At 47.7% G+C, this 27226-nt stretch overlaps 1 protein-coding gene across 1 annotated transcript in view; it reads left to right on the forward strand.

Moving 5' to 3' along the window:
* FER1L6 (fer-1 like family member 6) overlaps positions 1-27226 on the forward strand; it is a 121777-nt gene that overhangs the window by 47386 nt on the left and 47165 nt on the right. Inside the window, exons 18-23 of the mRNA XM_040494368.1 lie at positions 3699-3876; positions 7480-7604; positions 12559-12693; positions 15774-15923; positions 25588-25698; positions 25961-26122. Of these exons, the coding sequence (XP_040350302.1) occupies positions 3699-3876; positions 7480-7604; positions 12559-12693; positions 15774-15923; positions 25588-25698; positions 25961-26122 (861 nt within the window). The remainder of the gene's footprint in view (positions 1-3698; positions 3877-7479; positions 7605-12558; positions 12694-15773; positions 15924-25587; positions 25699-25960; positions 26123-27226) is intronic.

Here is a 27226-nt window from a genome sequence, read left to right on the forward strand (position 1 = left end):
TTTGCCTGGAATCATGGCTCCATGTGAGTCCTGCCAGCTGGACTCCAGAGAGCCCCTCCTTGGTCTTGCCTCCACCTTTATCCTGTCTCTCCTGAGTCCAGTCACTTCTCGGGACTCCCGCTTTCAATCCACCTTTCCCTAGGATGCAGCACAAAGTGATGACTGGGTCCTGCCACACACAAACGTCAACAAAGCAAGCAAACCCTCTCTTTCTGATACTGGTTGACCAACTTCAGCACAATGTGTGTGAATTCCCATCTCTTGCTCCATTTTCTGACTTGCCAAGACTTCCCCTGTTTTTAAAAGCCAGCCGGCATTCACCAGGACCTCTGGAGGAGGTGGGTGGGGCTTGGGAGGGGCTAAGACTGTAGCATTCTGTCTCATGCAGTTTTTATACATTGGTGATCATAGTTTTTCAACGCACGTTTGTTTTCTTTAATTATTTTGTTTTCTCTCCCCGCCTCCCCCCTGCCCCCCTACCTTACCATGCTATTCTCAAAAGGAAAGACACTGCAGTGGTTGGTCAGGCTTTAGGAGCACACAAGAGAGAAAAGCAACTGGGGAAGTGAGGGAGCCAGGGGAAGACACCCCAGGCTAAACATGCACATGCAGTTGAACAGGAGATACTCTTTCTGAAAGCACTTAGGAGCATGCTCAGTCATGTTACGGAGGTTCCAGCTGGGATTCCCATGTGAGACATCCTGCAACGTCTTGCAAGCAATTTCAGTTTGTGTATTTTTTAAATGACGGGTGAACTGCAAACTCTAGGAGTCCGGTAGTGGTCCTTACGTAACATTTCCCAAGATGTTAGCTGAGTTATTGGTCTTAATCGCGAATTCACATACCCGTGTTGTTTTCACAGCAGCAGGAATGAATGATGCTTTTGCTGTTGTTTTACTTTAAGAGTAAAGCAAAGGATATCAGACCTGCTTGGGGCCACGCAGATAGGAAGTTAAGTCTTGTTCAAGTATTACCACTGTGGTCATTGACCAGCAGGATCAGCACCATCAGGGAGAAATGCAGAATCACAAGACCTACTGAATCGGAATTTACATTTTAGCCAGATGCCCAGGCAGTTCACGCAGATAGATCAGTGTGTGAGGAGCCCTGGCTAAGAGTATGGGCTCTGGAGCCGGGTAGAGCAGGGTTGAGTCTTGGGTCATTCTTGCCTCGCTCTGTGATGGTAGACACTCATCTTAACCTCTCTGAACCTCCATTTCTACATCTTCAAAGTACACATAATAAAGATATTTACTCTTCATTCACCATGAAGATGAATGATAACCTGTGGCTTGTTAACAGTATGTAAGTACTAAGACACGGTGCGTGCAGGGAGAAACATGAGAGAGACCTAGGACTGTGTAAGCGCTCAACATGCGTGAAGCAGGATTGTTATTAGGAAAATAAATTAATGAGCTGACAAATATTTATTGAGTACTTCATGAATGCCAAGCAGTCTTTTGGGGACGTCACTGCGAACTGACAGATAAAAATCCCTGCCTTTGTGAATCGATATCCTAGTGATATCTACAAATGGCAAAGGGATTACTTTTTATTACAATAGAATAACCGTAGGCTCTCATAAATGGTTGTTTTATTGAACAAATGCTCAATGCATTTTAGCTATTATTATTGTTATGGTTATTACAGAAGTGATGAGTTGAGGATTATTTTTTATAATTTTTAAAATTATGAGTTGCAGAGCAGTTATCTTTACCAACAACAAAATGACCTTTTTTTTTTTTTTTTTTTTAAGCTGAGTAAATAATGGCATCCCACTCCCTAAAGAATAAAATCTGAACTCATCCACATAACGAGCAGGATTCCTCATCCTCGTCTGTGTCATTCTTTGCCCCAACTCTTTCTTTTCTAAAAACTTTTAGCAAATCCCCTCCTGGCACAGAGTGAGCACTCACTAAACATTAGCCTGTATCACCACTGTTAGTTCCCACCCCTGTGTCTTTGTTCTTGCCTTCCCTCTTCCTGGGATGCTTTCTCTACTGGTCCAGCTCCTGAAGTACCCAGTAAAGCCCAGTAAAATGTTTGACTCCTAAAGAAAAATAGAAACACCTGCTCCTACTTTTCTGTTCCCTTTGTTTCTCTCTTACCCTTGACCTTGCATTTGAATAAAGTAATGCAAGTCGGTTTCCTTGTGAGCCAATCAAGGCCCCCCCCCCCCCCCCCCCCCCGTGTCTTGATCATTCTGATGCCTTCCTGACCCCACTGCTTTAGTGAGGCCTAATGGCCCTTCAGGTAGTTGCTGAATTGAGTTGCTGAAAATCCATTTAAGGGACCTGCAGAGCAAGAGAGAAAGGTAAACAGCCATGCTCAATTTTGGATTCAGATGCTCTCCACGGGTGCCTTGGAAATTGTCAGAGCACGCTGTGGCCTCTCATGTAGGATTTTGTGATTCCTTCTGGAAAAAAAGTGGTGCCGAAGAAAGTGGACAGTATCGATAGGAAATCCTAAGAAACGCTAAGTGACACTTGGAAGAGTCAACAAAATCTGGAGAGGTAGCTACTCTAAGAATGAAGATCTAGGCAGCAGTTCTGAACACAGCCAAGTCTGGGGTTGGGAACCCCTTCAGTGGGGAAGGAACCCCCTAATCCTGGTGACTGAGGAATAAAGAAGCCACGCTACACTGAGTTGTATCCTCCACATGTTGAGAACACATTCACCCACACACATTCATCTGTATGTGCACAGACTCAAACCGCCTACACAAATACACACGTGAACACACAGATGCAAACAGACATAAACATAAATCCAGATCTGAGTACAGTCAAAAGGGAGCATGCAGGGTGGAAAAGGAATTTGAAACCACGCTGCATGAGGGGGGGATGAAGGGACTAGAGATGGTTAGCCAGGAAGAAGGATATGGTAGGGCGGGTAGGTCCCTTCAAGCACATGGGGGCCTGGCCTATGGAAGAAGCAGCCCATGAGTCCCTCTGAACGAAGCAAAGACGCAGATGCTGTGGTTGGGATTCCAGGTGCTTGGAAGTTCTGGGAAGGGATATTTCTTTCTTTTTTGGGGGGGGGGGGAAGGATATTTCAGCTCAGTGTGGGAAGAGGCAAGCTTTGGGGGTAGAGTCCAGCATCTAGAATGGAATTATCTCCTCTGGGTTTTGGTCCTGGTTCTGTCACTTGAAAGCTGAGTGATCTAAGGGAACTTCGTTAACCTCTCTGAGCCCGAGTTTCCTCATATATACAAACAGGGGCAATAATCATACCTTCCTGGTAGATTTAAATGATCCAAGGCTCAGAAGTGCCTGTTTTAGCTTCAGGCCCACTAGACCTGGATCCTCCTCTGAGACTGTGCATGGTGGCAACTGGGGTCATCAGTCTCATTTTGATACAAGATTACGGGGTGCCTGGGTGGCTCAGTCGGTTAAGCGTCTAACTTCAACTCAGGTCATGATCTCGCAATTTGTGAGTTCCAGCCCCGCATCCAACTGTCTGCTGTCATTGTAGAGTCTGCTTGGGATCCTCTGTCTCCTTCTCTCTGCCCTCCCCAGCTGTGCCCTCTCTTTTTTCACAATAAATAAACATTGAAAGAAAAAAAAAAAAAAAGATTATGTCCTGAGAACTGCTCTCTGAATACCTGCCCTGGGTGTGTCCCCAGATCCACAGGACCTCTTTTCTCAAAGAGTGAGCCTCCTCCTAACAAAGTGGTCTTCCTCATGACCTTTCCCCAGCTTCCTGGAAAACGGCCGGCTGGTTGGTCAGTGCAAGCGAAGGTCGACCTGTACCTGTGGCTGGGCTCCACCAGACATTCCGGTACCATTTTGGACAACTTGCCAGCAGGCTATGAAGCAGAGATGTCCTCCAAAGTGGCTGGCACCCATCAACCCCCGGCCAGCCTGCTCTACCCAGGTATGAGGCCCACCTGACAAAGAGGGTCAGTAGGTGTCTCCAGTGGGCTTCTGAGAAAACAATGAGAAGGACGCCATGCATGGGCTGTTTGCACATTATTTTAGGATCAACTCATTTCCCTCTTAAAATATAGTTTCTAAATTTTCTTCCTTACCTTCCAGTTGTCCCATCTCAAAAGAATAAAGTGAAATCGTTAAATACATCTGGAGTAAAAGTTATAGTTTTCTGCTAATGGAGGGCATTGCAATTTGAGTTTCTTGGTAGGCAGATCATGTGGACTGAGTTTGCATTTGAAGCAGAAGATGCCTTTTAAAACACATCAGTAAGTTCTTAGGCTGATATGACCTGTGCAATTCCTTTTACATGGCACTAGGGTTTTGACCTGTAAACAGCGGGCATTTGCATTTGCCAGTAATGACCCAATGGGAACTGGTATCACTGGGGTCCCTTGTGTTTCTTCAGCTTGGTTCCTGATGTGGTCACTTTGAGAAATTCAGCGTGCTTTATATAATCCTTTCTTCTATGCAGATAGTTTCTATGAATGTCATTATGTTTACATTTTCATATCATTTTGGATTTTGTTATAAGTATTAATGCCTGACAGTAGCAATTTGCTTTCTCTTTCCAAATTGCTTCAATTTACAGGATCTTTGCTGCTGAATTCAGACAGAATAGATGACAGTTTTGCCTTAACTTCAACTGAAGTTAAGTTTTGAACTGAGCCATTGTTGGAAGCACCGGAGAATTGTCCACAAATCCAGGCTTTCTTTGTTACCCAAGACTCGTTTGATGTCGGTCGACCTTAACTGCCAATGGAATCCAAGTGGTTCTGTAGTTAGAAGGCTCTGGAGATATTTATCCAGAGGTTCAGCTCATGATTTCTGTGCCCGGTGTCAATGTATAAGAATAAGGAAAGCTCAGCCCTATTTGGAAAATGCATGGTCCATACAATGTACCAAGGATTGTTCCATCTACGTTATGAATTATATTGAATTTACTTGTCACATAAACCCTGGGCAGTTTCTTCATTTTACAGAGGGAGAAAGGATGTATCAGAAATGCTTGGAATTGTCCAAGATCACACAGCTAGTAAATGACGAAGTCAACTTCTCCAAACTCTGCTTTATTTCCATTGTTTTCCATCCTGTCTTTAAAGAGGTCTCATCTTGGGGCATCTGCGTGGCTTAGCTGGTTAAGTATCTGACTTCAGCTCAGATCATGATCTCGCAGTTCACGAGTTCAAGCCCCATGTTGGGCTCTGTGCTGACAGCTCAGAGCCTGGAGCCTGCTTTGGATTCGGTGTCTTCCTCTCTGCCCCTCCCCACCTCTCTCTCTCTCTCTCTCTCTCTCTCTCTCAAAAATTAATAAACCTTTAAAAAATAAAAAGAGGTTTTATCTTTGGGTGAAATACACTCATATCAAATTACCTTCTTATTTCTATAGATTCTATCTCTGGAGATCGAAGGTACCCAGACATACTGCTGTCCCAGCTGCTAACAATTCAAAGGAGAAGAAAGACTTTTTCAAGAGCTTTCTGATCCTCTGCAGTGTGTTATTTTCATGGAGTGACCTGATAAACTTTCTCTGCTGTGCACTGACATTGATGGCTTTGGCTGCCTTCCAAACCCACTGGAGAATTTTTGTTTCTTCACTCACTTGGTGCTTCAGAAAATATCCATCCAGCCAATAATTAGCTTGTACCTACATATGGCAGGCATGGTGGGAAAATTAGCGGGGGATGTAGAGATGAGAGAGGGGTCATCTGGCCCTCGAGTGGGGGCAATCAGACACATCTCTACCAACCACAAGTAGAAAATGAACTACCACACAAAAGACGGATCACCAGATTGTGAGAGCGAAGAGGAAACTGACTTTATCAGTCTAAGGGACAGAGCTGATAAGAGGTTTCAGAAAAACAAAAACCTTGACCAAATAAATGGTTCCCCCTAGCGGTGTGCAGCATACTGCCTACGTGGCTGCAGCTGGGGGCTCTGAGGGACACCCAGGTGGCCCCAGCTGCCACCATCACAGGTCACATTACAATGAACAATAGTAACAACAACACCAGCATCTTTATGCAGTTTTAAAGTTCTTCCCGTGTGTCAGGCACCTAGTCCTTTGATCTCCTACATTAACCCTCTGAAGAACTATTATTACCCCCATTTTATAGGTGGGAAACAAAGGCACAGAGAGGGTTAGTAACTTCGTGTGAGTCCATGTACAGACCTGTGTGACATAAGCCTAGGAGTGGCATGGGAGGGAAGAAGAGCGGGCATCTGCACCCTTAATTTAACAAAGTAATGCTAGTCAAACTGGTATGGAAGAGTTCCTGCATCCCAGTCCCCACATCAATGCAAAACACTGATATCCTGAACACAGTATAGTATTGCCTTTGGGGGAGACAGGGAACAGGAGTGGGTAAGGGGGTAAAAAGGAGCAAGTGAATATAAAAAACAAGAGGGGCTTTACAAAGCCCCGTGAACCCAGGAATATGACAGGTCCACTCTTACTTGGGACGCCCCCACTGAACCCTCATCTGCCCTCATCTGCAGCCCCCTCTCTGCTCCCATCCTGTCATCAGATGTGCTCACTCCTGCCTTTAATTAACCTCCGTGCCCTCTGCCTGTATCTCTCACAGGACTCTAGTTCCTGGCCTCCTGTCACTGGGAGGTAGATGCTGGTCTTACATTCTGCCCTCTTCCTGGAGCTCCCCAAGGGCAGAGAGCAAGGGCTGTCTTAGCCACCTCACAATCCTTAGACCAGACTGTACCTGGTACACAGTAGGCGCTCAAGATGACATTGGCTGGCTGAATGGAAGAATGGATGAGTGGTTGACTCAAGAGTTTATGGAAGCACAAGCTATTAGTGGAGCAGCCCCTTTCTTACACACACGTGCACATGCGGGCCAGTGGAAGCAGGAGAATTACTAAAACACAAAACGTGGTCTTTTAGAGGGGCACCCGGGTGGCTCAGTTGGTTAAGCGTCCAACTTTGGCTCAAGTCATGAACTCACCATCCGTGAGTTCGAGCCCTGCGTTGGGCTCTGTGCCGACAGCTCAGAGCCTGGAACCTGCTTTGGATTCTGTGTGTGTGTGTGTGTGTGTGTGTGTGTGTGTGTGTGTCTTTCCGCCCCTTCCCTGCTTGCACTCTGTCTCTCTCTCAAAAATAAATAATAAACATAAGAAAAAAATGTAGTCTTATAGAAAGAGAAGGTGAATTCGGAATCTGACAGAAATGAAATCCAGGCTCTGGCATTTGATAGCTCTGCAAACCTGGAAAACGTGTGTCGCGTATTTTGTGAGCCATTTCCCTTATACATGTACGGGGATGATTATGATGATTATCTATTTAATCACAGGGCTCTTATGAAGATCAAAACCCATGATGTGGTGAGGGGGCCAAGGAGAATGCCTGGCTCCAAAGTTCCCCGTAGATACCCCCTCCCCCCCTTTCTTCACTGCTTCTGTTTCAGTCTAGAGGCGGGTGGTGCTCCCAGTCTTGGCCTCTGGACACACTCACAGACGCACACGGCGCACAGACACCTGTTCGTACTCGCTGTTGGGGAGCGCCCACTGATGCCTGCCCGTTTCCATTTGTCCACAGCCCGGCATGTCTTTCAGCTGAGAGCGCACATGTATCAAGCCCGGGGCCTCATCGCAGCGGACAGCAGTGGACTCTCGGACCCCTTCGCCAAGGTCACATTCCTTTCCCACTGCCAGACCACAAAGGTAACCAGGGAAGCCCGCCTGCCTTCTCATGGCCCACAGCTGATCCGCAGCAGAGCCCAGCAAAGAAAACAGGAGGGGCATGTTGCAAATACCTGTGTCTCTGGGTATGTTGATTTCAGACGCCAAAGCACACGTGCAAGGAAGGATTGCCGTGCAGAAGGTCTCTTGTTCCAGTGTGACCCATTGTCCTGCAGCCGAGATAGCACACACCCGTAGTGAAGGAAGGGGGCTGGGGAAGAGGGATGAGGAGGAGAAGGGCACATCTAGCCCACCTGCCCAAGTGCTGGGCACAAGGCCAAGTTCAGTGGGGGAACAAACACGTGAGAAAACACACAGACATGGCTGCATGAGGCTTATGAACCAACGTTTATTGAGGGTTCTTGGTGGGGAGGAGGGTTTTCCAGTTTTGTAGTCAGGAATCCCTAGACTTTGCACTGTTTTCTTTCTACTCACCAGCTGGGGGATTTGGGACACTTTCAGATTGTGCAATGTGGTGTCTCCCTCTGGAAAACACTACTTCCTAATGGATGGTGTGAGAATTAAAGGAAGTGGGTCTACACTGCTTTGCTCTGGGCTCTCTCCCTTTCCTATACACTGAGTGCTGAAAAGTGAAAGTGTTCCTAATCAGTGGACATCCAATTGGACGCTCTTCCCATTAGATTGTATTCTCCAAGGACTGACTCTGTTCTTTGAGGATTCTGTGTTCTGAGAGAGGAGAGTTCACAAAGGATTTGCTCATCTCTGGGAGTTAAGACAAACACCAAGGGCCCAAAGAGACCTGAGGTTATGTTCTAGGTCATCTACTCTCTGGCCACATTTACTCACTAAACCTCCATCTGTCGTCTTAAAATAGGACTGTTGTCAAGAAGCCCAAAGTTAAGTGTATAAAGTGATTGATGAATGGAGGCCGTTATATTGGCTAATGTTACACGGGCTGACATTTCTCTCCAAAGTGAGGCCTGTAACCTGGGAGATTGCATTTGATTTGTGACCTGCAGACTGAGATCATCTTGTCCATTTCTCCATCAGCTGTGGAGTTTTTGCTCTGTGACAGGTCCTTGCTGGGCTTGGGGGCTGCACCATGAAATATGCCATAACGTGGGGCTATAGAAAGACTTCCAAGAGCCACGGGAGAGGGATTAGTTCCGTGGGGGTGGGAATCGAGAGAGACCCCAGAAGGAAGGTGACCCCATCCTCACTTAGTGAAGGAGCATGAGAACACATGAAGCATGAGGGCTCCAGACTACTTTCTCTTCTCTGTGTTTTCAGGGGTAGTACATAGTTCAGTGATGACAGTATAGACTCTGGAGCCACATTGTTTGGGTTCAGGTCTAAGCTCTTTCATTTGCTTGTTGTGTGACCTTAAGCAAAGCTCTCACGATGATGACATTGTATCTATTTCCCAGAGGGTAAACCACCCAGGACAATGCCTTGCTTGTAATCTTTATGTGACTCCTTGTTATTGTCACTGAGGCTTCCCACCAGAAGCAAGGAGGATTCTCAAAGGGTGGACCCCTGGGGCCTTCCTCCATCTGCCACAAAACTATGGGGTTCCAGGCCCTGGTGATCTCGGGGCCCTGGACGGGGAGGGGGTTTGAGTGAGCTCATTGGGCTGCTATGTGATTATCTTCCTATTTTGCCTCTCTATACAGTAGCTGTATTTGATTCAGACTTATATCTCAAAGGAACAAATGGCATTTATCAAATGATCGTGTGAAAGAGAAAACAGCTTCTGTTGAGGCCTGGACTTTGCCTCTATACTTTTGAACCAAGTACCTAATTTTTGTCGGTAATAATAGCTGCCATTTATCAAGAGCTCCCTACATGCCAGGCATAATGCCAAGCATCTTATATGCATAGTTCGCTACATCTCATGGCAGCCTAAAGGTGGGTGTTATTAGTGTCCCCATTCTGCAGGTGAGAAGGGAAGGCTTAGGAACTATATAGGTGGAAGGTGGTAAAGCCAAGATAGAAACCCACGTTGGTCCAGTTCCAAAGCCACTTTGCTTTCCATTTGGGTAAGTAAGGGCTCTGGATTCCCTCTGCTGTTTCAGTGCCGTGCTGCCTCGGAGCCTGTGTGTGACATGCCCCGCTCTCGCACCCTTCATGATGGAGAAAGCTGACCCTGTGGTCCTAGCTGAGCTCCACCGTTCACCCGGTAGCCCGTGCCTGAACTGACCACACAGAGCTCAGGGGGAGCAGTCTCGGCAGGCCTGGTCCCACAACCAGTCCTCTCTAAAATGACGTAACGATCCGAAATATTTCAGAAGGGACACCCAGTTATTCCAGAGGTCACTGAGGATGTGGGATTTAGAAATCTCATGGCGACCAAAGTATAAAGGGAAAGGGAGACAGCTCCCCAAAGAGAAAGGCTTCGGAGCCAGAAGGGGAGAGGGACTAAATGGCTTGAGAGGAGCCTCAGAGGACAGGAGAGGACATGGCAGAGGGTGGGGAGTGTGGAGCCTGAGATTTCAAGCGATCAGAGTCCTGAGGACACAGACAGTCTCTTGTTAGACATGAGTACCCAGTGCACCAAGACCGGCATGTGGCAGGTGTTCAGTAACTGCTTACTCATTCATAAATACTGTGGTGGGGTCGAGTTGGGTGGGGAACAAGCACTTAGTGAGCACCTACTAATGTGTGCCAGGCATTTAATACACTTTACCTCAGACAGTGGTCATAACAACTCTACAAGGTAGGCGCTAACCATTTACATGAGGGAAACTATGGTTCACGGGGGTGAAATCGCCTGCCCAGTTGGACAGAGGCAGGGGATGAAACTAGGGTTCCATTCCAAAGGTATCTGATTCTAGAGCCATGCTACATCTGTAGTTTCTCACTCCTTCTTCAAAGTGTTAGCTAATTGCTACCAAAGTCTCCCAAACGTCATCAAATACGGCCACAATGCAGAGCTCCTTAAGGAAGATCTGAAGAGGTGGAGCTTAGTCACGGGCACCTTGGCAGAGAAGTGGGACAACGTACTTTTGTTTGGGTGAGCTCTTGGGGGACCTTTGGAAGGTGGCCACATTGTCCTTGTACTCATGGGAACAACTCTGAGGATAGGCCAGTATCCATGCATTTATTCATGCGAAGAGCTCTTGAGCACCTGTTATACGCAGGATGCCATATTGGTGCCCAGTACTGTGCCTAGCACATTGTATGTTGAATGTATTAATAGATACATGTTGAATGAATGAATGCTGGCCTCTGTAATCTTATCAGGTGGTATTTATAGCCCCAAGTGCCAAGGAAGCTGTCAAAATATTTCTACAGGAAAGATGCCGTGAGGATCATAAATTGCTTTGGTATTACATTTTTGTATGTGTACTGTGAAAGAGTTTGCATTTCTATTTTTAAAAGCAACATAAAAACCCAGGTTTCTTTGTGATGTCAGATAGCCATACAGGATAACCTTGCATCGCAACTATGTAACTCCTGTTCATAGGTTAGACGAAGCCGTTTTTCTCCTGTCCAAAAAGTTAAGGTTTTCTCTGAGATGTTATGTCAAAAACATCACTGTGTCTGAGGCATAGACGCAAAAAGCGAGCGAGGAAGGAAATTGTGGAATGCATATTTTTATGACTCACATAAAGAAGACGAATAAACAGTTCTCTCCTGACCACAGTGCCAATGGTTTAATGTCTTGGCTAGAGATGACTCCTGATGTAAAAGTCTGAGATGACAGATTTATTCTTCGGAGTCCAGGAAGTTAGCTGGGGCTAGATCTCTCTCTCTCTCTGGACCGCCTGGCATGCACAGTGAGAAGTAAGGGTGTAGTTCCGAGGGAGTGTGGAAATTCCCCAGGACCCAGCAGCCATTGTGCTGTGTTCACCTGTGAAATGACCCGTTTGTCTGCACATCCTGGGAAAGGGGGAAATGTTCCAAGACTAGCCTCACACATTAACAGCCTAGTTTCTGCCCAGATGCAGAATCTACCCATACTGCAGACAACCCTGGTCTTCGGCTCTGTGAAACTGGCAGGTGTACAAGTATCCACGTAACTGGAGTAGAGGATACAAGACCAATGACACCCCTCTGAGGGTAGCAGTTGAATGGCCTGGCATGGGGGGCTGTGAACCACTTTTGGGTGAGGCACTCACAGTTCCCAACCAATAATGCAGACTGTTGTCCTCTGTCCTTTGGTATCTCCATCCGTATGATGGACACAGCCAATTACCAATGTCACAGTTTGTCGTCTTAGAAAAAAAGATGTCATGCAAAATGGTGAAGGTTATTTTGAAGACGCTGGTTCGTTCAATGCAAATGTCCACAAAACAGTACAATTCCATGCAAGGAATGTTAGAGTTAACCTCCACTTTGAGTATTTGATGACAAAATTTTATTTGCTCGTAAGTGAAGCATCACTAGATCTCCTTCATCCTCAATTTGCCCTCCCATAAAACAGAGATAATATTAGCATCTACTTGGTGAGGGTGGATGAGGCTAGCAGCCTGGGCTTTGGTACCAGATGAGTCGGGTGGAATTCCAGTTCTGCCACTTCCTGGCTCCAGACAAGTGAGCCTTGGTTTCCTGATGTGTAAAATGTGAGTAGGTAACTGTATCCACCTCCCAGGACAGTTGTGAAGTTTGAACGGGGCTGTGCATGTTAAGTGCAACAGTTGGTACCCAGTACTAAACACAGGGGAGCTGGTGTCGCCAGCACAGCGCTACTGGGAGGATTGAGTTGAAGTTATGTATGCAAATAAGGTGTTAATCATTGCAGGGGCTGTACTCATGAACTTCTGTAAGCTCTCTGGGGCAGGGAATCTGCATCCCCTAGCATCTAGTACCCAGTGGTAGTACGTCGGTTTGTGTCATCACTTGGATGTTAAAGGACTGAGCGAGGATGACGAGGTTCTCTTTGCCCTCCACAAGTAACTGTTGAAGGAATGCACCTCGCCCCCTACAACCCTCTCGAGTGAGCTTTTGCTTTTCTTTCGGCCCCACCTTCCAGGTCATTTCCCAAACCCTCTCCCCAACCTGGAACCAGATGCTGCTGTTCAATGACTTGGTGCTGCACGGAGACCAGAAGGAGCTGGCGGAGTCCCCGCCTTTGGTGGTGGTGGAGCTGTATGACAGCGACGCGGTGGTGAGTGTCCCGGGCAGTGCTGACTGGGCACTTTATCTAACCAGCCTGCGACTGCTCAGGACTCTAGAGGTGCCCGGAGGCCATTCTGGGAAAATGATGATTTATAGAACCAGGAATGTTGGTGACGATCATTTGCTGTGCTAAAGGGCTTTTCACTCAGGTTTCCCATTAGTTTGCAAGTAGAATAGGATCCGGGTCACAAAACTTTAGTGGACACACGCTTCTTCAGGAATAAGATACTTGTATAGAGTCACCTGCACGTGTACCCAGCCCCCAGGTGTCCTATTGCTACTCAATAGAAACGCTGAGTAAAAATGTCCAGGCATCTTGAAAACCAGAGGTGCTTACTGACCTTGCTTGGCTGGGGGGACCTGGGTGGGTATTGTCACCAAGTCAGCCTTTGTAGCTGGGTCATCTTTCTCTTGGTCTTGCTTCCAAGCCCTGCAACAACACATTCAGCCCTATCCCATTTCCGTTACGATGTTAACCAGACTTCTTCCTCTCCAAAGATGTCTGTGTTCTCCACTGAGTAGATTCAAAAGCTTACTGGAGGATTTTTTTTTTTTAATTACTGTGACAAAACTTCTTTTTTATTTTATCATTTTTTCTTCTTTTTTAAATTAAAAAGTCTAAAGGCAAAGGCTTATTTATTTTCTTTGATGTCTTTACCTCCTTGGGAAGTTGCAGAAGCACAATATATTAAGTACAACAGTCGTTCCAAGAAGCCTTCCTAAAGCCCCCTCACGTCCTCAAGCATGCTGGCAGCTCTGACCTTGATTCAAGGTCAGAACAGATTAGGATGGGAGAATTATAGAAGGTGAGCAGGGATTTCAGAGAGCACAAACCCCCTCTTGCTTCCTGGAGACGGAAACAGAGACCCAGGAAGGTCAAAGGCCTTGTTCAAAGTCACAGGTAGCTGGAGGTAGAGTCAGAACTTGAACCTAGCCTTCTGTGTCCAAACTTTGTTGCATATGTGGGAGTATCTGTAGCTGTATCCCTTCAGACACACATATTCTGCTTTTCCAGAATCACTCTCTCTGTACCCTGTTCCTCCAGCTATAAATTGGAGCTGTCAATTGTATATATTTAGGGAATATGAGTTCCACTGTTGTCCATATTGTATAAATTTTCTGTGGAGATAGTCACAAAATAAACACCTTTTAAATTTTGTTGCTAACGACATGGTTCCATTCCTAACTACTTTTTATTTGAAAACCAGCAACAATAATCAAGCATCTTTGCAAACTCTTAAACCAACCCGTGTGGCTACATGGATTTCCCTTTGCTTTTCAGACCTCTTCCAGAGCCCCATTCTACAATTACCTTCCTGAGCCCCACCCAAGCCAGTCCCTTCGTAGAAACACAAGCCTACATTCTCACATTGAAATGAAAAGGAAAAGTAGGAGAGAAAAAAGATGTGAAAACTTTGCCTCTTCTTCCTGGAGAGATACATGTAGGTGCCCAGAAGGTTCTGTTTACACCTGCAGCTACGCCAAGCCCCCAGCCCTATGGTGATGATCAGATGATTACATTCTGACTCTGACAGAATGTGGCTCCAATCTAGAGCTTTCTCTCACTCTCCAGTGGCTTGTGCCCTCATTAGGGCCTGCTGCCTCTCTAAGCAATGCGTTTATATTTGGCAAATTAGTTACTTGGGTTTAGCTTTGCTCCTTTGTTTCCAGGGCAGTTGTACTTAATTATTCCCAGCTAGGATCATGACAAAACAGTTCGACAGCAGACCGCTTGTGTCTTGACCTGTGTCATGCCATAGCTCCACCACGAACTGTCCACGAGGGACAGTTCTGACCCCACCTGTGGACACCAGCAGGCAGCTTTGTTTGTTTTAAAGTCAAAAATAATCACAAAATCATCAAGTAATCATTAGTTTAAACTAAACACCATTTCCGCCTCAGCCAAGGCTCTCTCTACAGCCGGGAATGCAGGTGCTGGTTTATGAGTCCAAAGGCAGTGGAGCAGGGCAGCTGCTAAACCCAGCCTCAGCCAGAAGAGAATGTGGGCACTGGCCTTGTACTTTGGAAGTCATTAATCCGACAGCTTTCACTCAATAAATAGGTAACGAGTGCCTGCCCTGTGCTGGGGGTCACAGCAGTATGTAAAACGGGCAAATGCCGCCACATGGAGTTTACATTCCAGCCATTCCTGAGATAAATGGGGAAGCAGCCCCAACCTCCAGCCCCATGCTGCTCCTGGGGGAAGCCAGCCCCAGGTTCTTGGGAGCAGGTATGGGAAGAGACAGGAGATGGTGCTATCTCATAGTGTTTTTTTGTTTTGTTTTGTTTTTTGTGTTTTTTTTGGTGCTCGTAGTTCTTAAAGAAACTTGCGGTCCGTATATATACATACATACAAAACTATCTTAGTGGCCTCTTTTATTACCAAGAAAAATAGAGCAGAACTGCTCTATCACCTGAATATACTGACCTTCATCATTATCATCATCATCATCATCATCATGGCCATAGTCATCATATTACCATGTATTGAGTGCTCGCTGTATACCAGTCACTGTGCAAAGCACCTACATCATTAAGTCAAACCTCATGGCCCCATTAACAAGTAGTATTTTTAATTCCTTTTAAGGCATGAGGCTCAAAAAAGTTGACTAAATGGCCCAAGGCCATAGAGCTGGAAAGTAGCAGATTTGGGAACACAGACTCAGGTGTGCCTGGACTTCAAAGCTCACGCTCCTGACCACGATGGTGTCCTGCCCTGGAGAGCTTTGGGAATGCTTGCTGCCACCTTATTTCTTCTTTTCCCTTTCAAGTCTACCCTAGATGATCATTTTAACTTTCTTCCACTGAGCTCTATATGCTGAGAAGAGAGAACCCGTAACAGCCTTGGGCCCAGAAGTTTTCCCTGGGAGCCCACATGGAATTTCCTGACCCCCAAGCCTTGGTAAGGGGTAAGAGGCATTTGGCAGAAGAAGAGAGTGAGTTAGTAGCAAGAGGGAGACACTGAGGCTAACGGCTTTGTCAAGATTATTTTTTAAAGTGCACTGATGCAGGTCAGAACCAGGTAGGTAACCATCGGGGACAAATTCCTTTCTTTTCTTTCTGCCTTAGGGGAAGCCAGAATATTTGGGGGCCACAGTGGCTGCTCCTGTTGTGAAGCTAGCTGACGAGGACTATGAGCCACCCAGGCTGTGCTATCACCCTATCTTTTGTGGGAGCCTCTCTGGAGGGGACCTCCTTGCTGTATTTGAACTGCTGCAGGTAAGTGAGCCAGAGGTCATTGGCCCCAGACATCTACCTCGTCTTCCCGGCCAGAGCATTTCCATGAAGCTGTGCTTGGCCACTCTCTGCTGTCCTGTGTCTAGAGGGGTCTCCTTCTCAGGATCTGGGAGCCGCCACTCAAGAATTCAGGGGACACGGGCTATTTCTAGAGCCCTTGTGCTGTATAGGTCAGAGTCCCAGGATGAAAACTCCTTCTGGGTTTGGCCAGCAATGCGTGAGCAGCCCTATATGCAAATCATGGAGTTCATACAGGCCGTGGGAGGATATGAGGGAGGAAGGGAGCAAACTCGTGGGCACTTACCACGTGGGATGTTCAGTGCCTCGTGTAACTTTCATCACATAGACCTCCCTCAAGCCTTTTGAGATAGGTGTTAGGATTCCCATTTTCCACATTGTAAACTGAGAATTAGTGCAATTGTTTGCCCTACTTCATCATTCAGCTGAGACCTGAAATGAGACTTTTTTTTTTTAAGAGAGAGAGCGAGAGAGAGGCAGGCAGAAGAGAGAGGGAGAGAGAATCCCAAGCAGGCTTCACTCTCAGTGCAGTCTGACATGAGGCTCAATCTCACAACCCTGAGATCATGACCTGAGCTGAAATCAAGAGTCAGATGCTTCACTGACTGAGCCACCCAGCAGCGCCTGAACTGAGACCTTTCAAGCCTTTTGCTCCTTACACTGCATCACATAGTTTCCTGAAGACAGGGAGCTCTTAATCAGTCCCACTAAGGCATAGGGGAATTTATGAATATGTGCCTCAGAAGCCTTTTCCCGAAAGTAGAGGCAGGATACTGGGGTGGGAAGCTGAGACTCTCAGGTCTGACTATCCAGTGGAAAACCAAATGGGACATGGAGAAGACCTGGAGAAGAAGTGATGGGGCCCGGGGGGGCTGTTTTAGAGACCATTGCATTCACCGAGGCAGGTGGCACTATCCCTTTGGGTCAGACCAGTTCCTCTATAGGTAAGCCTATTTTTCAGAAATCCCGTTTTAAAAAGTTCACTTGGTAGAGAACCTAGAAGGCCAGCACTCCTAACACAGAAAGATAAGGGAGAAGGAAGGGTAAGAGAGTCGGATCCCATGGGTGTGGATCTCATTTCCACCACTTAGGTAGTACGTGACCTTGGGTAAGCTACTGAATCTCTCTGTTTCGCTTGCAAAATGAGGATGATGATCAGTGTCCTGAAAGTGCCTGGCATGGAATAAACACTCAACTAAAACCACGTATTTTAGTAGTAGTAGTAATATGTCATGTAATATTAAAGCAAAATGTCTAGTCCCACCTGCTTATTTCAGGGGAAGAAATTGAGCTGGGTAGAGAGGTAACCACTTGCTCAACACGGCAGGTCAGGGCCTAGAATCTAGGTATACTGATTGATCCCCCTGATTGCTGGGGAGCCTGGAAAGCATGATGGAGCAGGGATAGCCGAGAGGCTAGGCACCCTTGCATTCAAATCCAAAGTGCCCGCACCTGCAGCTGGGGCTTGAGCATGGCTACAGGGGTGAGTTCAAAGAATCACCCCACTTTGTGGTCTGGTTCTTGCTTCAGTTAAGGCAGAATTTTTTATTTTTTTCCATTATTTTTTTTTTAATTTTTTTTTTCAACATTTATTTATTTTTGGGACAGAGAGAGACACAGCATGAACGGGGGAGGGGCAGAGAGAGAGGGAGACACAGAATCGGAAACAGGCTCCAGGCTCTGAGCCATCAGCCCAGAGCCCGACACGGGGCTCGAACTCACGGACCGCGAGATCGTGACCTGGCTGAAGTCGGACGCTCAACCGACTGCGCCACCCAGGCGCCCCTCCATTATTTTTTTTAGGGAGACAGAGAGGGGGAGAGAGGGAGAGAGAGAAGGAGAGAGAATCCTAAGCAGGCTCCATGCTCAGCACTGAACCCAATGTGGGGCTCGATCCCATGACCCTGGGATCCTGACCTGAGCAGAAATCAAGAGTCAGATGCTCAACCAACTGAGCCCCTCACGTACCCCAGAGAAGCACTTTTTAAGGATAGAATGGTTGCCTTAGAGAAAGAGTGAGCTCTCTGTCGGGGGAACTGAAGCTAAGTGAACCCTAGGAGGACAGAGTGGTAGGAATTCAAGCATTGGCTCCAGCCCTACAATGGCTGCAGCCTCGGAAGGTAGGAGTGAGGACTAGAAACATGTTTGTCTTACAAGTCGTGAGTTCTAGGATTCCAGGATGACAAACCAAGAGAGATTCTAATAAAACCAGCTCCCACCAGATGGATGCGTGTTACACAGAAACATTTGCTGTTAGAGCTGAAAATGACCTTCGAAACCAGCTGGTCCCATCTTTCCTCAAGTGAAAGTCCTGGCAGTTGTCGGCTTTCAACGACTGATTTTAGGTTGAAAGCAGGTAGAGCATGATAAATAATACTATCAAACCAGTATGGAGGGAGTTTTGCCCTCCCCCTCACCCCCAGGTTTACTGAGATATAGTTGACATGTAACGTTGTATACGTGTAAGGTGTACAACATGATTATTTCATATAGCACATATTATGAAATGATGACCACGATGGTAGTTATCAAATCCATCTCACATAGCTATCGAACCTCACATAATTACCTTTTCGTGTGTGTCTTAGCAACTTTCAAGTATCCAAGTTAACTGTAATCACCATGCTGTGCACTGGATGCCCAGAACTTATTCATCCAATAATTGGAAGTCTGTACCCTCCAACTAGCGGCTCCCAATTTCCCCCACCCCATCTCCCACCCCCTGTCCGTGACAACCACCAGCCTACATGCTGTTTCTGGGAGTTCAGCTTTGTTAGATTCCACATGAAAGTGAAATCATACGGCATTTGTCTTTCTCTGTTGACTTATCTCACTTAGCCTGATGCCCTCAAGGTCCACCCATATTGTGGCAAATGGAGTTTTGATCCTTGTATCTACTTCCAGCAGAAATTGCAGTTTGATGCCTGTCCATCTAGAAGATCTCTCTTCACTTGCAACCTTCCTTTTTAAGAAAGAGCACAGGCTTCAGGCTCAGAGCCTTTAAAAAAGATCGACGTTACCAATAGGAACATTTCCCAAAGTCTCTGCTTCTTGGGACACCAGTCCAAATATAGAGAAAGGAAAGTGTAAGAGATGTTTCACGGGACATATTCCAATAACCTGTTTGGTTTTATCTTTAAAGTTGCTTTTCATTTACAGCAAGTGGTACTTTTTTACTTAGCATCAGAAGGTTCCCTTTTTAAAAACAAAATATGCCTAACAAAAATGTTCACTGGATGAAAGTACAGGTGATAAAAGCGGTAGAGGAATGGCCGGCTTGGGAAAACCAGATCTAGCACAAGACTCCCATTTTATACGTCAGGAGGCTGAGGCTCAGGGTCAACGGACTGCAATTCAGTCAGCTGCTCTTTTCAGGACAGGAAGCTGCCCAACGAGCTCTGAGACTGAGTCCCCTAGTCCCTCAGTGAAGGGCTGGGTGACTGATCCCTACAGGCCCCCTGAGGGCTTGGCACCCTGGGCTTCATGGTCCTCCCTCCCTCCCTCCCTCCCTCCATGCTGAGGGCCCCCCTCGCCCTTCCTCCCTCCCTCCCTTCATGCTGAGGGCCCAACTCCCCACCTTCCTCCCCCCTTCCCTTCATGCTGAAGACCCCCCTTCCCCCCTCCCTCCCTTTATACTGAGGGCCCAGTCCCCACCTTCCTCTCCCCTTCCCTTCATGATGAAGGTCCCCCCTCAAAGATGAGGACCCCCCTCTCCCTTCATCCCTTCCTACCGCCCTTCATGCTGAGGGTCCCCATTCAAAGATGGGGGTCTCCCCCCTACCCCCTTCCTTCCCTTCATGCTGAGGGCCCCCTCCCCCTTCCTTCCTCCCTCCCTTCATGCTTGGGGTCCCTCCTCAAAGATGAGGGCCCCCTTCCCCTCCCTCCCTCCCTCCCTCTCTTCATGTTGAGGGTCGCCACTCAAAGATGAGGGTCTGCCCCCTTCCCCTTCCTTCCCTCCACTGCTGAGGGTGTCAGGGAAGATCCTGCTGCTTCCTGACAGCTGCATTAATTGTCAGAGGTGAGCAGCCTGGGAGATACAATTCATTAACGTTTCATTAGGACTTCTCATTTCATTGCTTGTTCAAAAAGTAATTTGATCAGCGCGACTGTCTTAGTACGTGGGTCCGGTACGTGCTGAGAAGGAAGAGCTGGAAAATGCCTTCATTTGTCACCAGCTGCTCTCAGTTTTCATCTGTGGGTGGTTTGCTTCAGCCTCTCCACCTCCATTACCGAAACACTTCCCTGTCTCAGAAGGATTTGGTAACCTGGCTCTTCCATGTCCAGACTGAATTAAGTGTTTCCGTTTCCTTCCCCTACCCAAGCCCGCAGCCCCCTGTCCGTCCGTCCAGTGCTGGCTCATTGACCCCACTGTTCGCCACCGTTCTTTGCCTGGAAAACTCAGACTCCGCTTTCATTCTTCCCTTTGTGTGTGCACCCTTAGCCAGGCCAAGCGCGTCCTCGAATGGTTTCCATCTTCCCTGCTGCCATATTCCTCATCAGGAATGTTGCATTGGCCTCTTTCCTGGTCTTCTAGCTTCTTACCCCTTTCTTGTTCATTTCATCCTCCACTTTCCTTCCAGAAGACAAGTTAACCCCTTTCACTGTTGTCTTCAGAAATCATCAGTGGCTCCCTGCTTCTTACCTCCAGAAACATTTCTTAAAGTCTATTTTGTGGAATACCAAATACAGTCCCTCTACACACAGTGAGGAGACACTTAGGGAAATGCTTCATATTATATCCCTCTTGGGGATTTGGAATATTTGGAATACCTATTACCATGGTAAACACTCAGAAGATCCAAACGTTTCTAAATGTTGTGACTATGAAACTCTCTCTCTCTCTCTGTGTGTGTGTGTGTGTGTGTGTGTGTGTGTGTGTGTGTGAGATAAGTCTTCATATCTCATGGAAAGGAAGGAGAATAGGAGAATGTCAGATCTCTGTAGCTTGGCATTCAAGCTCTCCCCAAACTTGTCTTCAAACTGCTTCAGCCTCACACTTCCTCACTTCCTCATATTACTCTGCATATCTATGGCCTCTTGACACCAGGCCACTCCGAGTTCCCTGGCCTCACCTCACAGGTGCGTTCCTCTGTTTGTGGCCCTGCTGTTAGCCCATCCAGAAGGGTCTTCCCTCCTCCCACACCGGCTTCTGCACTGCGCTCTTCCATCTAAGGTAATGCTCATCACCAAAGTTCAGAACAAGAGACGCCTCCTCCGGGAAGCTCTCCCCATCCTCACCTCAGTCAAATCAAATGTTTTCTACCATCCTACGGCACATTGCCTCTTTTTAAAATTCGGGCCATGGTAAGGCCAATTGTTTACAGGCTTATGTCCACTAATCTGTAAGTGTTTTGAAGGCAGGACTATTTCAATCATTCATTCATGCAAACACATGTTATTGAGTGTTCGTTATGTGTCAGGCATGTTCTTAAGAATAGGGGTACCTGGGTGGCTCAGTCAGTTTAGTGTCCGGCTCTTTATTTCGGCTCAGGTCATGATCTCATGGTTCATGATGTGGAGCCTGTGTTGGGCTCTGTGCGGACAGCGTGAAGCCTGCTTGGGATTCCCTCTCTCCCTCACTCTCTGCCCGCCCCCCTACTCATGCTCACGCACGCCCTCTCTCTCTCTCAAAAATAAATAAACATTAAAAAAATGCATCAGTGAATAAAACAGAAAACTCCTGCCCTCATGGGACATATATTCTAGTGAGGGGAAGATAATAGAGGATACTATGTAAATTGTAAGGTAACAACAGTGTGATAAATGCTAAGAAGAAAAGGTAATGCACTGTGAGATGTGGAAGTGAATGTGTGTTGGGGGAGAGGGCAGGGTCAACATTTTAGGCATCCAGGGAAGCCTCACTGAGAAAGTGGTATTTAAGTCAAGACCTGGAAGGTCATGGTGAGTAGGCCATGCAGGTGTATGGGCAAAGAGCGTTAGATGCAGAGGGAACAGCAAATGCCAGCCCCTGAAGCCTGAGTACGCCTGGCATCTTCAAGGCCCATCAAGGACATCAGTGTGGCTGCAGTGGAGTGTAGACGAAGTCAGAGGAGGAAGATCACATGGAGTGCTGTAAGGAGTTTGGTTTTTATTCCATAAAAGATGGGGAGCCAAGAGAGGATTTTGAGCATCTGACTTATGTTGAAAACTATGGATGCTGGATTGAGTATATGTTGAAGGGGCCCACGGGAAACCAGGAGGGCGACTGGGAGGTTCTTCAGGTAAATCCATACTGGAGGACTGAAGAACTTGGATCAAGAGTGTAGCCACGAGGGACACCTGGGTGGCTCAGTCGGTTAGCGTCCAGCTTCGGCCCAGGTCATGATTTTGTGTTCGTGGGTTCAAGCCCCCTATCAGGCTCTGTGCTGACGGCTCAGAGCCTGGAGCCTGCTTCAGGTTCTGTGTCTCCCTCTCTCTACCTCTCCCCCACTCATGCTCTGTCTCTTTCTCTCTCTCGAGAAATGAATAAACATTAAAAAAAAATTAAAAATAGTTTTTAAAAAGTGTAGCCATGAAAAAAGAGGATTCTGTGCAGTCCACAGGATTGACTGATGAATTGGCAGTAGAATGGATGAGAGTCCTCTCCACATCACACATGGAAGCCAACACTAATGTTTCTCTCATAGGAGACTCTCGATACAATATTTTCAAACATGTTTCACTTGCTCACAAAAATATGTAGAGAAAATTGGAGCCTAGGACGATATTGTTTTCCTTGCACAAGGATTGAAATTCGCTTTTGAGGTCGTTTGGGGCACTAGGAATCCTAGATCGCCTGAATCCAGCGGAAGAGTAAGATGGTGTGCATTTGAGCTTCCGCCTTTGCCGTTTCCGGTTGATGCTTGCTTCTAGGGAACTTGCATGTGCCTGAGTGTGCTAAGTGCCCTGCGTGCTATCCCCGACGTTCTTCACAGCAACCCACGAATTAGATATCATGATCTTCGCTTCACAAAAGTGACGGAACTCAGAGACACTGAGCAACTTGGCCAAGTTCACACAGCTAGCAGGCAATGGAGGTCCAGACTGTACTGCCCACGGCACCAAAGGAGAGGGCTAATGCAAGAATAAATGACGGGCTGAGGGACCCGGAGGATGCAGAAGGGCTTCTGAGCAGCAGTGACTTTTTAGTCACTGATGAGCAGGGCTGGGACTAGGGCCTTGAGAGTGGCCCCTCTCTAAATTTGGCTACCCTAGGTCTTTGTCCTGGCCCTGCATCTGGACCTCCTTTGAGGTCCTGAGATTTTGTCTCCACTGGGAAATTAGAGCTGGGATATCAGCTTTTGGACCAGCCTATTCAACCCACCTCCGATGCTCACATCTTGCCTTCGTAAGGATTCTTTTCCTTTTTTTAAGTTTATTTATTCATTTTGAGAGAGAGAGAGAGTGTGTGTGTGTGTGTGTGTGTGTGTGAACAGGGGACGAGCAGAGAGAGAGTCCCAATCCTAATCCCAGTGCAGGGCTCGAACTCACAAACTGCTAGCTCACGACCTCAGCTGAAACCGAGCGTCAGACGCTTGACCTACTGAGCCACCCAATTGCCCCGTAACGATTCTTTCTCTCCCTCTGGGCCCAATTATAAGCCAGCAGCTGACCCATTTCCCTGTGAAAATGTCTAATCTTGGCTGGGAGCAGAGTCATTCAGTCTACACCACAGTGTGGAGCCCTTCAAGGTCTGTGTTGAGCTCAAGGGCATCTGTCAGGCACCGTGGGACAGACCTTCTTCAGGACATTTTCCAGGGGCCCCGGATGAGGAAACATGTGGTACTTTTACCAAAGCCCAGCCAGGGGCCCCATCGATGCCACCACCACAGCTGTTTTGGGGCTTTCCCCCCACAGCTAGAGGAGCAGTTAGCTCTCTCGGGGAGGCCAGGTTTTGCAGGCTGAGTCGCTCACGGCCGGGCAGTACTGGGCGCGCGTCCTCGTGGCTTCCAGCACCTGTATGTCGTCTGCTTCCGCAGCTTCATTGTCCTCGGCCTGTTTGGCCTCCACGGTGTCTTGTCATCTTTGTCAGAGCTTTCTTGTAATTACCTCAACCACATCTGCCGTTGCCAACTAGACTATGTCTGTGAAGAAATGGTGATACGTTGTGCTTTGCAGGTTTTGATGAGCAGTTAAGCTTTTCCAAGCATATGGAGCCAATAAACATTTATCAGGAACCCACTGGATGTGGAGTTGTGCTCCAGGGGCTTAGAGATGAAATGAAGTAAACAGAGGCTTCCTCTTGACCAGGTCAGATAAGCATGCCCCATGCGTCTGACCCTCAGGGGGCTTGAAGGGTCATCTGGCCTGATATCTGAGGCCCAGAGAAGGGAAGGGACTCACACAGGGTCACACAGCAGGGCCCGGTGTCCAGGCTCAGTCCACTGCTTTCGGCACTAAGCTTCCACCAAAGACACACTGTATTCCAAGGACTGAAGGGTAGGTAGTGAAACGCCCAGAGTCTAAGAGACCCCCCAAAACAAACCACCAGAGTCCAGAGTCAAAGCTAAGCAGCAAGGGTCATTTATTGCAGGTTCGAACCTGGACCTCTGCACCCCCGTTGCCGGTGACGCCAAGAGGCCCTGAGAGATCAAGAATATACGGATGTGCCAGGCAATAATGATTGATCAGGAATACATGGGCGCGCCAAGCAATTGTACAGAAGTGGAACAAGCTGGTTAAGCTTGGTTAGGTTTCAGTTTCCCATAACTTAAGCTTTTAAGTTTCAATTTTCTCAGGCCTCTCAGTAGGAGAATGGCCACAGAGACCGGGGTCAAATCAGGGACGGATTTGGGGAAGATGTAGACGTTAGGCCAGGTCTTAAGGGCAGTGTGGCATGCTCACAGGAGACTTTCCAAGCCCTTTGTGTGAGATTTCAGTGAGACACAGCAATGATCCTTCCTGTAGTTTCCTTTTTTTAAAGTTTATGTCTTTATTTTGAGGGAGACACAGAGTGCGCGTGGGAAGGAGCAGAGAGAGAGAGGGAGTCAGAGAATCCCAAGTAGGCTCCACACTATCAGCGCAGAGCCTGACGCGGAGTTTGAACTCACGAACTGTGAGATCGTGACCTGAGCGGAAACCAAGAGTTGGACACTCAGTCAGCTCAGCCAGTCAGGGCCCCCCCTCCTGTGGTTTCTGTATGGCCAAGTGCATACCAAATGGCACCTTTCCCTCCTGGAGGTCTGTCTTCAGAAGACTTCGTTTCTGTTTCACTGATGAAGACGTAGTCTCTCCTTGACTAACTGTGAATCTCTTTTGTAGTAGTGCGTTGTGGGGGTGTGCTTAAGTCTCAGAGCTCAGAACCGGATCAGAGCCCTTTTCCGCCCCCAACCTCTGTCATTCGGTGACATGCCATCCTCTTGTGAGGACCTCCTCTATATTGTGGGCTTATCGAACGCTAAGCCTGTTAACTTTGTGGCACGTCGTAAGTGCTCACTAAATGTTGGTCACCCTGGTGAAGGTATCGATGAATAAATACTGGTTAATGAATAAATAATCAAGTGTGGTAAAATGCCCTGTCTTGTCTCTACTTGACCCTGGAATCACTACTTTTGCCGAGTGAGTGTCGTGTGGGTGAGGCGGTGGCGTAGCGGCTGGTCTTCCTTGCCTCTCCCCGACCTTCTGACCAGCCCTTTGCTCTGTGTGATAGGTCCCGTCATCTGGGCTGCAAGGACTTCCTCCCGTGGACCCGCCAGATGTCACCCACATCTACCCAGTTCCTGCCAGCATTCGGCCAGTGCTGAGTAAATACCGAGTGGAGGTATGGTGCAGGGGGAGACTGACTCGTTCTTTGGGGCTAAAGAGGGCAGTGGTGCGTTGGTCTACACGCCTGCATTGTCTGAGGGGAGTGCGGGGTAGAAATGAGGCGTGGGTGATGGGACAGGGTCTTCAGGGAGCTGCCCAGCCTGTCCCAGAACATACAGTAGTTCCCGGGGCAGCGGGTCTGACTTCCCACAGGCCGGTGCCGTGAGCTGGCTCCTCCCTGGGTCCCCGAGTGACAGCTCTGTGGGTCCTCCCGCCAGGTTCTCTTCTGGGGAGTCCGAGAAATGAAGAAGGTGCAGCTGCTCTCGGTGGATCGCCCTCAGGTCCTCATCGAATGTGGGGGCCGGGGAGTCAAGTCCTGTGTGATCCAGAGCTACAAGAACAACCCGAACTTCAGCATCCAGGCAGACGCTTTCGAAGTGGTACAGCCTCCCCTTCTGCCCGCTCGTTTCCTTCATTTCCACAGAGGGAACCCCCACTCCTTCACTTGCTTGGCTTGGGGAGATGCTTTGCAGTTTGGGGGTGTCCACTACCTACGAGGCACAATGGTCTAATTTAGTGAAAAGCGGGACTCTCAGGATGGGATGAGACACACTTTTATTACTGCTGCTGTGTTGTTTTGTTTTTAAAGGTTCGGTAGATCAAGGCAGGTGACGGTGGTTCCCAGAGTGTGGCCCCCAATTCCTCAGCATCAGCATCCCCTGGGAACTTTTTAGAAATGCAGATTCCCAGGCCCCACCCCAATACTGCTGAATCAAAACTGCGGGGGGCTGCGGCCCAGAGCCCCCTGGCTTAACGAGTTCTCCGGGTGATTCTGATGCGTGCTCAAGTTGGCGAACCACTGGCCTAGAAGCTTCCTTAATGAGACTTATTTTAGCGGTTGGATTTTTAAAAAAATCATTTGTATGTAGCGTATCAGTGGCTTACATGCAAACTTCTGTTTCTAAAGTGACGTTTTCTGACCCCTGCGCTTCTGTTTATGTCAATATTTCAACACACATTTTTGGGCTCTGATCTGGAACTAACTGTGAAGGTTTGCTTTGTGCGACCCAGTCAGCTCCAACGGATGCATCTTCTAAATTAGTGGAGACTGGATTTGGGGAATGTGCACGGTGTTCACAAACCTTTCACTGTCAGGCCTCTGGGACCCCCGGCGGGGACACAAGAGGGAGGGTGCTGGCCTGTCACCCTCAGCTCCATTTGTCATGCATCCACTTCTGTCTGATTTCTTGGGCCTGGGTCAGTGTTCATTTGAGTTGAGAGTTCTGCTGGTAAATAATGACCAAACAGGCTTGAAAACTATTGCCGTGAAGAGTTTGGCAGCCTGTGAATTTTGTAATTTACATCTGGAATGACTTGTTAGTGCCACATCCCTCTTATTATGGGTAATGATTCCCTGGCTTGGAAGGCAATGCTCTAGACTTCTGACTAGCTGCAGGGGTGACCTAGGGGGACAGAATGACAAGGCAGGGACAGAGGGAAGATGGGTGCCTGGCTTGCTTTGGTTCGGTCCCTAAACAGGTCAG

The sequence above is a fragment of the Herpailurus yagouaroundi genome, unplaced genomic scaffold (genome assembly GCF_014898765.1).
Source record: "Herpailurus yagouaroundi ecotype Mexico unplaced genomic scaffold, PumYag 186, whole genome shotgun sequence".
In the NCBI taxonomy this organism is placed as follows: Eukaryota; Metazoa; Chordata; class Mammalia; order Carnivora; family Felidae; genus Herpailurus; species Herpailurus yagouaroundi.